Source organism: Alexandromys fortis, unplaced genomic scaffold (genome assembly GCF_014885135.2).
Source record: "Alexandromys fortis isolate MF-2015 unplaced genomic scaffold, M_Fortis_MF-2015_v1.1 scaffold_40, whole genome shotgun sequence".
Taxonomy (NCBI): domain Eukaryota; kingdom Metazoa; phylum Chordata; class Mammalia; order Rodentia; family Cricetidae; genus Alexandromys; species Alexandromys fortis.
Window position 1 is genome coordinate 13298105 of NW_026067966.1, and position 14501 is coordinate 13312605.

Sequence of the window (14501 nt, forward strand, 5' to 3'; positions counted from 1 at the left end):
TCCACACATGTGCACACATCTGCACATACACCTGTAAATACACAAACATACACATACAATAAAACATGAAAACCAAAGATAAAAATCCAAACAACCATCCAAGTTTCAAAAAAAAAGGACCCATGTATTGTCAGAAAGAGAGCCACGCCAGCTAATTCAGATGTCTAAATGACAGTGGATGATGAGACCTAGATGCTGTGATTATACACTGTATGGTGGATTAGGAGCCAACAAAGTGATTCAGAAGTTGCGGAAAGGATCTCACAATTAAATAAGAAACTAATGTGAGCTGTAAGTAATTCTGAATGACACCATTAACCTGGTTACCTTGTCAACCAGCATCCCCAAGATAACAAAGATGGTGACAAAGAGATGACGGTAGTCACGATGGATATAGAGATAAAAGAGCTCAAAGTTAATCGGAATAAAAAATCTCCACCACTGTGGGGTGTCTCCTACGCATGAAGAACACAAATACAGTTTGCATAATGACACAGAGACAAAACTACCAGTCCCTATGACACTTAGTACTGAACCCCTCAGGCCAAAGAAACACCCTGTTCCCGTGTCTCTGCCGAGCAACTGGGGACTTCTTGATCCCATCCAGAACACCTAGAACTCAGGGTCATCGAACTGAGAGTCACTCTTTTCCCCTGAGGCCTAAATGTCCTTCGCTCCTCATCCCAGTTTCAGGGACTGATTGCCACTCACCAAGTCTTCTGCTAAAAGTTCTGGGTATGTTGACCTTGTGTTCTTTTGGTCCTCTGTTTTGGTTGATTAATTGGTTGATTGGGAGGGTGAGTGGTGGCAGGCGGTACAATTACCACATCACTGGCCAAAAGAGTCCAAAGAAATGTGATTTAGGAAGTCAGAGCCCCCTTCAGTGACTCACAGAAGCAGGGGTCATTTGTCCCCAAGTTTGAATAAGCTCTCAACAGAAAAGTTCCCACATCTGTGGACAAATTTCATAAAGAAAAAGGCAAACTATAATTTATCTGAGATGACTTGTGAGATAATGATGCTTTACCAAAGCTGCCAGCCTTCTGATCTCTGGACAAGTAAGCCCTGTGTCCTACCACCATCCCAGCCACTGAGTTAAAAAATCTACTGCTTTAGATGATAAATCACAAATGAATTTTCTTCTGCGTTGTTGGTGGCATAATTTTTTTTTCACTTTCTAATGTAAAGGTCAGCACACTTTGTACAAGAAACACTTGAAGGAAGATATCCACACGTGGCACACATAGTCAGAGAGAATTTCTTCCCTGGGGAAAATAGGAAAAAAGGAAGGCATTGAAAAGGAGAGCCCATATCTAAGTCAGGGAGGCAGTGAGATCCCTTCCCCCATAGCCAAACTTTGCATACACAAGCTTTTCACAGTTAGAATCACAGATTCATTTCTTTTGATCTGTCTGTGGTGATGACTCACCCTACTTCTGGGAATTGATAAATCAATATTAAGTTTAACAGTCCTTGCTATTAAAGTCTTTGCTAGATGGGTTGCCTTTAAAAGGGGGAAGACAGCTAAAGAGATAGTGTATTAATCAAAAGCATGGTCATGAAGCAAATTCTTAGCAAATTCCACATTTTGGAAATAGCTATCAAATTTACTTCAAGTGACAAAACACCCTGTTAACTTTTAATGGCCAGAAAAGCTGGCTACAGTGTCGTTAAAGCTGCGTGACTGCAGATGTCTGATGCTTACATTGCATTTTTGGCCGTTCATTGTTTTTGTCTCACTTTCCCAAGTCCAGCCTCAGAGCAATGCTTAACCGTGAGAAGTCAAGGGCTTCTTTCTGTGTATCTACCACAGAGGAAATGGTTTGCCAAAGGCTGAGCAAAGATAAAGCTTTTAATTTGGTTACTTTGCCAATCATTTTATGTGTCTCTCTGAGGAAAAGAAGTGCTGAGGAGAAAGCATTGTAACTGGAGGGATCATTCTGGTTCAACAGGCCAACTTGACATAGCTCATCGGTTAAGATTTGGAAAGAAGGGAACAGAAATGCTCTCATGGAGAAGTGAACATATTTCCCGATTTTAGTCTCCATACTATGCAGTCAGTTTGCTGGAAAAAAAATAAGAAATATTGACTAGAAAATGTTTATATGACCAATACACTTCTACACAGATGATTGATTTTGCTCTCAGGAGCCTGCAGCTATAAGCTAGAGTCACAACCTAAAATGTAACAAAATCCTGTCTTTGGATCTCAGTAGCACCATGATCCAATATTCATAAAAGCATGTAACTTTAGCAGAGGACATAACTAAGGTACAACGTCCTAACTCTTCCCTTATCCTACTTCTTTAATTGAGCCTTAAAGATCCTTTTGGCAGCATCACCCAAAACATGAGAATCGGGCTAGATTTAACCATCATCAAGTAAGTATGTTAATCCATGCTGTGAACCAATGAATCAAACTTATTAAATTATTGAAAATAAAGACCCGCCTGCATGCACACACATACATTTTAGTGCAGATATTATAGCAGTTTCTTACACTTCTAGGAAGATCAAGGACAACAGCTTTTAAAAATAAAACAGAGTTTTATGTAGCTCAGATTGGCTTCATATTTGTTCTGTAGCCAACCTGAATCACTCTGATCCTCCTGCCACCACTAGATTACAGGAATGTGCTACCATACCTGGTTTATGCTGTGCTGGAGTTAAACCAAGGTTTCACGCTTGTTAGACAGCACTCTGCCAATTTAGTCACCTCCCTAGTCTGGGATAATAACATTTGACCAGAGCATTTCCTTATGTATAATTTCTTTGTGGGAGGGGGTAAACATAAAGAAAGAAATGAAAAGCTCACAAAAGGCTTTGCACCATTTTGCATGGGTCATATATTTTGCATGTTGTAATTATCTTCCTTTTCTTTCATCTTCCTTCTCTAAAGCTCCCTCACTGGAAGAGGCATTTCAAAACTGCTCCCTCTACCTCCTCTTCATCCTACCTCATTAATGGCCGCTTGGCATCAAATCCTAAGAGTTAGTAGGAAAATGAATTGGTGTCTAAGAAGTAAATATATATTAAGGTAAATAAAGGTCTGCATGTGTAAATGTTCCAACTTCTCTCTATTAGCTATCCCTCTTAATAAAGGTTCTAAAGGAAAAACATACAAAGCTTTGAGTCCAACCAAAAGAGTTTCTAAAGAAAATAAATGAGCTTGTAACCGATGGTTATCCACAGAGGGCATCAGAAAAGCATTTTGTGTACAACTACCAATGTTGAATAGCTTCTAATCCAGGTAAGGCTTTACTACCTAATAAATTAGTATGTCTTAACTATTCCTTCTAAAGAAACTTAAGGTCCCTTAGACACAAAGCTCAGAAACTTTTTCACAATAAGTTTCAAGGACTCCTTCGCTCTAAGTGTGCATGGCCAGACACGAGCTCATGTCTTCCCAGCAGCACTTTTTATAGTCATGGTCACTGAAGTGTCAAACAACAAAAGTAGGTGGAATCTATGAGTTACTACTGTATTTCTGCAAAATTTGGAAATGATATTCTTTGGAGTGAGCATTCATGGTATTTAAGAATAACATCTACCAAGAATGCAGTCTGTACCGTCAAAATGTATGAGAGGAAAACTGGAGACATTGGCTTCATAATTTACCTTTCCCAGAGAGATTATCTAAGTACATCTATAGACTCCTTGCATTCCAGTTTCAAACTGAGTGTTACTGCCTTCTGTTCCAGCGCTAATGTATCTATCTCCTTCTTTTAGGGATTATAATTTCTAGAGATAATATAATACTGACTTTGTCTAAGTCTTTAAAAATACAAATCTTATCATGCTAGCTGGAAGAGCATTGTGGTCAAGAGCACAGGTTCACAAGTCAGACTAAGGTGGTTTGAAATCTGCAGTCCATAGCCGGGACCTGCATCCTCTGGGGAAATTATTGAACATTCTCTTCAGTGGGTGAATCCCATCAAGTGATTTCTTCATCTGGAAGGGAGTTTGGAACAAGAAACAACTCTGAGTTTTGAGAACTGAAAGTAGTTCAGAGTGAGCTTTCTAACTGATAGGTACAGACCCCGTGCCATTGCTATTGGAAGTGTGAAGGATTTTAACCTAAATAAACATGTTTCAGCCAACAGTAAAAGGAAACTTACTGGTATTTGTATTAGCATACTGGAATCTTCTTGGCTCTTGCTAAATTCAGGTAGTACTTAAATGAATCCCATGCTTACTGGCCAAGTACTGAGTAACGTAAGTTTTTCACAATGATCATTTCATTTTATCTCACAATGAAGTTGAGGTAATAGTTACTAAGGGTCCCATTTTACAGAGATTTGGGGAGTTTAAATACTCTCCCAAACTCACCTAGGAAGACTTGACTCTTTAATGCAAACTGAGGCAAACTAATCCAAAGCCTTCAGAACTTACCTACTTATCGAAGTTTTCTAGGATTTAAAACATAAAGTCCTGAATATAACATAAAAGTTCTTGGAACAGTATCAACAAGTTATCTCTTTCCAAAAAAAAAACTTTTGGTAAGGTCTTTTTTTTTTTTTTTTTGATATACTGTAGTATGAGAATTAGTTTCTCAATAGTAGTTTGTCATTTTAAAGCAAAACACTTTAAATGTGCTCAAATTTCACAGGTCACCACAGTTTTAAAATAAACCAAGGCTGATCACAAGAACATGAATAAAAAACAGAAAAGAAATAAAATCAAAATTGTTTACCTGTTGCTTGAACTGAGGAGAAGCCGAGAGCTAGGAACAGCAGCGTGAGTGTCATTGTTCTAATGAGGGTCAGGACTTCAGCCCCTCCTCCTTGAGCAGGGCAGGGTGTGAGATGAACTGAAGACACACCTGCAAAGGTCTTTGAGTATCTGTCATCCAAGGCCACTTTACAGGGCACTTGATCAAAGGACTCCCACCACAAGGCTTCGTGACTTTCACACAGGAAATTACATTGTTTTTGATGACTAGACTTTTACTTCTTTTAGCGACAATTTTTTTTCTTTTTTCTTTCTTTTTTTTTTTTGTCACTGAAGAGTGTCAATCACAGGATAATGTGCTCAGAAGCTTTATTTGTCGATGAGTAACAGCACTGTGAAAGTGGGTACTTAGGGTCTAGCAATGACAAGAGCAGCCAAACAAAGCAATCTAAGGCAGAGAGAAGACCTCACAGAAGAGAAGTTCTCACAGGGAATTGTTTGGGGACTTGGGAGATTTCTACATGAGTGTTTAAATTCCACACAAATGTTATATGATCGATGTTTGTGATGGTCTTAAGGTAATCTTATGGAATGTATGTACAACTCACTTCTAAAAACTTTACAAAATGCTACCAAGCACCCACTTGGCAAGCACTCAAGCATCTGTGTATCTGCAGAAGTTTCCAAAGCAAAAAGCAAGTTGTAAAAATGCCATATTTTCTCAGGGAGACAGGAGAGCCACCACAATCCCCTTGCTGCCTCCTGTTCCTTGTGTCCCTCAAAGAGCCATTCTAAAAGCAGACCATGGGAGGATGTTCAACATAGGCAAACAGGGCCTCTATAGTACCCCATACCTCTCCCCCATTTCTGGCCTTCCGTAGATCGGGTTTTGCCAACTTCGCATTCCTCTTCTGGAGCCTTCCTTGATCTCCCTGGCCAGCATCTGTACTCAATAGCTTTACTGATAGTCTGGCTTTTATATAAGCACCCTAGTTTGTGGTTGTATATATCTTATACTCATTAGCCTTTTCAGAAGTTCCCTGATTTGTGATTTTGTGTATATTTCTAAGAGTGATTTGTATTGCTTTTTATTCTGACAATGGAAGTATGAGCTATATTGCATACAGAAGATTTATAAATAGAAATATGAATAAATATGAATATAAGTAAATCAAGGTTTACTTATATTCTAATTACAGTGGAAAATACTTAATATTCACAGCCGTTACTCTTTATGTAGCTTTGTTTATCATTTTCAAGAGATAAATGTTACCACTTGTTAATTTCAAATGCATCCCTCTATGATATAGTTATTTTTATTAATTAAGTTTTAACTGGCACTTAAAACTTAAATATTAAATATATGAATGGAGCACCATATGATGTTTTGATATAGGTATACATTTTTAAATGTTTAAAACAGGTTAAACAGTATCTTTCAAGTATTTCTTATCTCTGTGTGTGTGTGTACAGATGGCTGTGTTTATGCATATAGGTTGGAGGTAGCTGTCAGGTGTCTTCTATTGCCAATCGTCACCTTCTTTGTTGAGACAGAGTCACTCACAGAACCTGGAATCCACCCATGTTCACTCCTTCCCCACCACACAGCACTGGTGTGTGGGCAGCAGTATGGCAATCCTGGATGCTACATGGGAGCTGAAGATACGAACTCATGCTGACATAGAAAATATTTTACAAATTTAGCCACCTCCCAGCCACATTTATTATTTTTTCATGATCAAAGTATTTAAACTCCTTTTTCTAGCTTTAATTTTCATTATATTATATACAGTCATTCCATTTTGTAGTAGCACACCAAAATTTCTTGCTTTTATCTAACTGTGGCTTAGTACCCATTAATCAACCTTCCTCTTCTCTTCCCCAATCTTTCCTCCCCTCTCTCTTCTTCCCATCTTTTTGTAACCACTGTTCTACTTCCGATTATTTTCAAACAGTGTCTCCATGTGTGGTACAGACTGGCCTCAAACTTGTAATGATCTTGACACACAACCTCTTGAAAAAAAAAAAAGAATGCTGGTATTATAGATGTGGACTGCAATACTTGGTTCTACTCTAACTCAAGGCAAACAATGTTTTATTATATTTTAAATTGTGTGTGTGTGTGTGTGTGTGTGTGTGTGTGTGTGTGTGTGTGTGCAAATGCCCAAAGAATTGAGAAGAGAATGTCAGATTCTTTGGAACTGGAAAGTCAGCAACTCAATGTGGGGTCTGGGAATTGAACTCAGGTCCTCTTCCAGAGCAGCAAGTATTCTTAACCACTGAGCCATGTCTCCAGCTCCCAACTTACTTCTCTTAATGTAATGATCTCCATTTCTGCCCATACAATGGCATTTTGCTCTTTTTCACCACTGGGTCTGTGTTACCACATCCTCTTCAACCCTTCAACCATTTATTAAGAGACATGTAGGTTGTTCCCACATCTTGTCCGTTGTGAATAGTGGTGCAGTGTATTTTGAAATGTAATTATCTCTTCTACTACTGACTTAATTTTCCTTAGTAGGATGGCCAAATCACCCTTACCAACATTTGTCATTCTTCTTTTCATCAATTTATGTTCTTACTGTACTGAGGTGGTAACTTTCTGTTGCTTTGGTTTGTGTTTTCCTGATAATTAATGATGTTGAGCATTTTTCCTATGTTTGCTGTCCGTTTATGATGTCTTATTTTGGGAAATGTTTATCACTTTGAACTCACAGGACCTCTTTTAAAAAGTCAACTATTTTATTTGTCAATTCACATTTGCTCTTGAGACTCAATGGCATTCATATAATCCTAAGAAGTAGAAATGACAGAGGTAAAATAAGGAATCTTAACCCTATTGATATACAAAACTACTCTGCTACATGTCTGAAAATAATATTTACCAATATAACCAACATATATGTCTATAGACCAGTTGACCACTAGAGCAACACCAACATCTAGGTACCAATTACTTTACATTCCTGCTGTCATTTGATAGTCAACAGGAAGTTGTAACCACCTCCATTTGCAGAGAGAAAGTTGATCCCAGTAAGGATAAAGAAACTCAGCAAACAATGGATCCCAGACCAAAATCGAGACATTTCTAGAGTTGTTGTCATGTAACCAAAGCACTGCACTATACTGGCCCTGTAACTTTCTCTGGAGTCAGAGATTTTTCAGAACAACAACAACAACAAAAAGTAATATTTATAACATCATTTGGCTGACATATAACATATTATCTTATCAGTAACACTAGTCATTCAAGTAGAGGAGAAAAATCCCAATAACATTTGAAAACTTTATTAAAATAGGTCAGTATTTTACTAAGATAATTCCAGACACTGCAAGTCTACATATTCTTGAAAATTAAGAACATATACAGATACAGATATAGATAGTGATGAAGTAAATCAATTTAATCAATCAACTAATGTATCAAAATTCCAAGTAACTCGATTGTACATTTTCTTTGAAACATAATAGGAAGTAAAACTGGGCATAGCCATGAAGAGGGTGAAAATGAATTCCAGAAATTTCTCTACTTATTGTTACCTGGTTAGTATATTTCTCTCCAATCTGTCTAGGTAACTCATACTCAGTCTTTCAAGTTCAAAGTAAATAGGACACCTTCAGTAATGCCTTCTCCAACCAACCAAACAACAAACCAACGCACACACCACTTCCAAACATATACCTCATCTGCCAGCTATAACCTATATCACACTATTCATAGCATAGTCTAATAACACATAGCACCCACAAAGTCTATATATGTACTCTGTGCTGTTATTTGCATAATGTCTCTCCAGCACCATGTAAGGATGAGGACAGAATTCACACCTCTGTCATCCGCAGCTGCATCCCTATGTCTAGTACTCAGTGAGTGCTCAGTAACACATTGAATGAAGGAACAAAAGGCATGAAACACCCCCAACCAAATGACGCTCCCAATCTTCCAGTCAATAGTACTGCAATCGTGAATATCTACCTTGTCTCAAGCTGGGATATCAGCATGGTAGTCTTGTCTGCTCTTCTACCCTGTGATGTACTTTAAGATGATAGGAGTCTCAAAGACCTGCTTCTTTCATGAATCATTTGTCTTGCAGCCCAAACCAGAGTTACATCTAGCCACTCAGCATCCCCTCCCCCTCTCTCCGGGACCCTCTGTGGGTTCCTTATGATTTAGGGAAAATGGGATGTTTCCTACACAGGACACACACTCGAGATTTGGTTTGACAACTTGTATACAGAGGGGGAAAGATGGTGAGCTTGAGGATTCTGTTAGCTAAATGCACAGTATTTGAAACTGCACAGAATTAGGGGCTATATGTTCCGAGAGAGCTACAGCCTTCATCTCTCTTACATAAAAATATCTCACTCAATATGTTGCTCATATTCCACATTATTGTTCATATTCTACACCCTTAAAATAGAGATAGATTTAATCTCCATTTCACACTGCTTGTAGATACTGAATAAATGTTTGCTGGATCAATCAGAACAGATCATTGAATGTACATATGGTCAGTCTATTTAGATGAATCTACTCTTCTACTACACAGGTGGATTCCTCCAGAACTCTGCTTTGGAAATTATCATTGGGTTTCTTTTTGGACACTCTTGCAGTTTTATCACATATTGGTATAACTACAAAGTAGCCTTGAAAGCTTCCAAGAGTTACAGTTATCAAGCTGCAAATTATCAATAAGAAGACCTGTAGCTATTAACTGGGTGGTGGTGGTTCACACCTTTAATCCTGCCCTTGGAAGGCAGAGGCAGGAGATTCCTGTGAGTTCAAGGCCAGCCTGGTCCACAGAGTTCCAGGATAGCCACAGCAGTTACACAGAGACCCTGTCTCAAGAAACTGAAGAAGAAGAGAAGGAGGAGAAAGAAGAGAAATGGCTACGGGCTCAGGGAACAAGCGGAACCAGATCTGGATTCCAGCTGGAAACTTGCTATTCTTTTTCCTTTCTAATTCTTCCCACAGCTCCTTACAGAGGTTCAAATGCTCCCATGATGGTTGTAAGAAAAGAATGAAGCCAGAGATTCTGTCTTTGAGCTTTATAGTATTATTCCAGCTACTAGTGTCTTTTGAAGGATGTATTTAAAATGATAGACAATTGTGATGTTAAGAAAGTGGTAGGTATTACCACAAACCAGCAGCATTGAAGTCTTACAGCAAAAATTATGCTAAACCCAAAAGGAATGAAAAGCAAGGAAATGCTGCTCCACTGACCGTCTAATTCTGCTGAGTAGGATTAATCCTAGCATTAAAAAACTTTTGCAAGAACAATTTATGAGGTTTTTTTTTAAATCAAGAATTACATGAAACAATACTGAGAAAATTTCCTTAAAACAATTACCTAAACTTTGACCACTTAGCGAGATAAGCTTATCACTCTGATAAAAGCTAAAATTTATTAGAGGCTTCCAACCACTTTGTGCTGAACACTAAGCATGCTTCATCTCACATAATCCTCAGTCCCACCCCAGAAGCTCAGGACCAACATTATCTCCATTCTATGGTTAAGGAAACAAAAGCTCAGAGTGGTTAAGTAATGTACCCACAATGCAACTCTAAGCAGTTGTCTTAGTTTGTTTCATTCTGCTAAATGTGACTCTAAAGCAGTGGTCTCAACCCTCCTAATGCTGTGAACCTTTAATACAGCTCGCGTTGGGGTGACCCCAACCATAAAATTATTCTGTTTGCTATATCAGAACTCTAATTTTGTTTCTGTTACAAGATGTAATATAAATATCTGATATGCAGGATATTTGATATACAACCCCCAGAGGGTCTCGACCCGCAGGCTGAAAACCACTGCTCTAAAGTCTTCTTTAGTCAGGAAGGCATGGTTTTCAGCACTTCCATGCTGACTTTATGTTCATGTGGATGGACCCCATCAACAGAGGAAGCAATGCCCATACAATCTTGCTATCATCTTAAACAAAGTTATCCTGAGCAGACAAAGAACTCACATACTGTCAGCATGACAGATATATTATGAGCCCAGTCAACAGGGTTCTGACAAAAGGTTCACGTGCTTATCAGTCTGAGGAAAGCAAAGGAAGCATGATATCATGAGCGTGGAGAAAGTGTGCTGCCCCAGAACTCTTGTTAGACCTCTACAGTGGGCTATTCTTACTTATCTGACATCATTCACTCAAAATCAGTGAAGTGATCCACCATTCCCTAAATTTTGTATTTCTGAATACCTGGTGGTTTCACTGAGTCCCCTCTAAAAACAGCCACATACCTCCAGGCTGGCATTACACAGAGGCAGGAAGAGTCCTGTGTATGACTGATTTGTCATTAAAAAGAACAAAACAAACAAACAGAAACATGGGATATTTGGGCATTTTTTGGAGCCCAGAATGGTAGTTAAATATGACTGGCAGTAGGAGGGTACGGTAAGGAAGGTATTTCACCCTGCTTCTTGTGTTGAACCCGACTTGACCCCTTCTATTCCCGGCAGTGCAATCAATGAGAGGGTAAGCAGGCTACCTCTGACCTCTTCGGGAACTACAATCCTGTCTCTGTCTTGGGAAAACTCTCATGCTTTGGCTTCCTCCTCCACTGCTACAATTTTTACTGCCCTTCCTTCCTCTTAAGCATTGCTTGAAGCAGCACCCCAGGAAATAAAGCCGTTAGCTTCAACATTGCACTCCGTGGTCGCTCATGTTACTGAACCCCATGGGAATCTGTTTCTCCTCCCCACCTCTCTGTGGCTCCGTCTCCTACCCTTCCCACAAGTTCCCACACTCAGTGAATAAGAAGGGTCAATCTGAACACATCTGTCCACTTTCCGGAATGTCACAGAAGAGTAACAGCTGTTGACCTCTGTCCCGAACACGTTATCCTGTTTGTCCCAAAGGCAGCTTGGATGAACTCCAGCTAATATATACAATCTCTACTTCCTAGGGGGAATGTAGGGCCAGGACAGTGCACTCCCTGGGGCTTTAATTGTGGCATAAATGCAACCTGCTTTTAAAAACAGTATCCTATTACTAATATTTAATTTTATACTTACGGTTAAAAGTTTATTAAGCATTTGCTATGTGTCCAATGTAGGACAAAGCTAGAAGCATCTCAAAATTTGAATACTTAATTTTTCTAAAAAAAGTCAATATTCTTTTCTTCTAAGTAACCATTATTAATTAACTTTATACACATACACACACATGCACAGCCACGTGCACGCACACACATACACACATATGCACATGAGAGACAGAGACAGAGAGAAGGTCTTTAATAATTTCCCATAGGTGCACAGGATGAAATTGCAATTAGGTGCCTCCTTAGAAAGGAGAGGGGCTTGTCTAGAAACACACATAACACTACATACGGTGTCTTTTACATATCGCCCAGAGAACACCTCCAGACTACTTCTGTGCTCACAGAATGTAGTTGCCCTGATAGCTCAGGCTGCTCAGATTTTGGAGTGCCTGGCACTCTGTTCATTACAGACGCAGGATGGAGACCAGAAATATGGGAAAGTCTTACCCCCGCCCCAGGAATTGGCTCTGGGCTCTTCTCATGTGCTCTTGCTCCTATTGTGACATTTGGTGACATTTGCAGCACCAAATTTTTACAGGTCTCTTCTGGTAAAATGGCAGTCGTATGGCAGATGTCTAAACAGAAAAATAAGACTAGAAATGTCTATATGTCACATAAGTCACTTAAAAACGCATTGATTCACCCAACTGACGGTTCAGAGAACATACACGGAAGACAAATGGAATTCAGGGAAGAAAGTCCTAAGCTACCTGTAGAGGCCCGTGTGGGCCGAGTCACCATGATGTGGAGCATCAGCAGAACTGTCCAGACCACAGTCAGGAGGGGAACTTACTTTTCAGGCACAATATGCTCTACCAATAAAGGCCTGAAACTGCCTGACCTGCTTGCAGACCCACGGAGTTCAATGAAGTCGCAATGACTAGACACTGAAGAAGGCCTGAGCTGTAACAGGCTAGTCATCACGGCTCTTTGTGCCATGTGGAGAGCTTGCTGTCTGAACTGAGCTCAGTGACGAAGCCTTGCAACAGGGCGCAGCGCACACCTGTTTCTCTGCCACGGACTTAGAAAGCATCAGCTTTGTAGATCTAATATTTGGAACATCAGCTTCGTATAATTGATAGCAATTACCTTAAGCTCTGTGTCCAACCTGATTTCTGAGTGCTCCTAGAATGGGAAAAAAAAAAAAAAAGATGGAGCTTAGGCAGTGGCACTGGGGGGGGGGGGTGAGGTTCGGGGGACTCCGAGCTCAGGACCAGGGCAAGCTGTAGACTTGGATCAGATTGCAAACTGTTCTTCCCCACCTGTCCCTTACATCTTGGTAATTTTCCACTGTGGACGTTTGGAAAGGATAATAAATTACTGTCTTCCCCTTTCCATTTCAGCTTTAAATCAAGTAAGAAAGGCCAAGAAAGGCAAAGGAGCCAGGCTGCTGGGCAGAAAACTATCACTGAGAAAAATACTGGAGACTGTGGCTGAGCCCTGTGGCCAGAACACACATTCCAGAATTCAGTACATCTCTCTGCCAGCCATAGGCATTGCTAGGGAACTGCAGGCATGGCCTCCAGGGATGGAGTCTTTACCCCTAAGCTAGCACATGGTACAGAGAAAGGTTGACCCCAGCAGTGGGGATGAGATACAAGAGTCAGTCAAGATGTGAAATTGGGGATAGGATGTTTAAGTTGAGAGAAAAAAACAGCAAGATTTCAAATCGACAACAGGACACATCAGAAAAAGGAAAACTGGGGGCCAGAGAAGGAGATGGTCTCGGAGTGGGGGTGGGGGAGTCAAAGAAGGAAAGGAAGTAAGTGGTCCAGAGCATAAGCCAGTTTCTTAGTGCTCGCTGTCTAGGAAAACAGAAACTACAGACTGACAGGCATTGATCAGGCACTTTTCCAGTTCACCCTTATTATCTAAGAAAAGTTTTATGTGGGAGCTTTTAGCTCACTTTATCCATGAAAAGACCTAGGAAATGGCCACAAAGAACTCAGGCATGCTTCTCCCAGCATGTGATCTGGGAGCTGGTGGGTGTCTTGACTTCTAGTTCTTTGTCGTTCAATCACAACTTCAGGATAAGCTTCCACCATGCTGTGGGAACTGACAAGAGAAGCATCATCAGAAACCAGCACTATATGCCTGTGGATCATGAGTTCAAAGTCATCCTGGGCCACATGGAACCTGGAAGAAAGGAAGGAGGGAGGGAGACAGGGAGAAAGAGAATGAAGGGAGGAAGGGAGGGAGGAAAGGAGAGAGGGAGGGAGGAGGGAGAGAGTCAAGGGAGGGAGCGAGGAGGGAAAGAGAAGTTGGTTAGCTCATACACTGTGGTGGATGATGGATGAATTGTTAATTTTTACATTCAGTTTTTAAAATCTTTGGTGACATGATCAAACATTTCTTCTCTCTCTTCTCCCTTCCTCCAAAATACAAAAATAGGAGCATTTTCATTTTCTCAGAGAGTGACAATATAGTGACTAATTCTGGGTGCCACCTCAGGCATTTGGCTAACCTCTCGGGCTTGCTATTGCTACTGTCTCTGCTGAGAAAATCAGACTTCCTAAAAATAGAATCTGTAAGGTGGCCAAGCAGTGGGAAGCAGCAGACTGAATAACCATTTGCACTATGCCTTCACATGTGGTCCCTGAGGACTGAGGGACAGCCCAAGGGGACTGAGAGGTCTCTGACTGCTGGAATTTATTCAGGTTCTGGAAGTTGTAGCTTCAAAAAAAATTGATGTCTATTCTTTTGTCAGATCACTACTTAGAGAACAGTTGTGGAAATGTACAATTGGTACCCAAGATTATGGGCACAGTCTCTTGGACCTGTC

At 40.2% G+C, this 14501-nt stretch overlaps 1 protein-coding gene across 3 annotated transcripts in view; it reads right to left on the bottom strand.

Annotated features, from left to right (window-relative positions):
* The window catches only part of Cd28 (CD28 molecule), an 82743-nt gene that overhangs the window by 24450 nt on the left and 43792 nt on the right, over window positions 1-14501 (bottom strand). The window contains exon 1 of one of the 3 annotated variants that reach the window (XM_050154282.1): window positions 12167-12464. The exons of 1 other annotated variant lie outside the window; for it this stretch is intronic. Coding sequence is in view for 1 of the 2 variants with exons in the window: in XM_050154280.1 (XP_050010237.1) it covers window positions 4694-4748 (55 nt within the window). In the remaining variant the exon portion in view is untranslated. Of the gene's footprint in view, window positions 1-4693; window positions 4815-12166; window positions 12465-14501 lie in introns of those variants that run through there. One more of the 3 variants, XM_050154280.1, reaches the window with a different exon arrangement.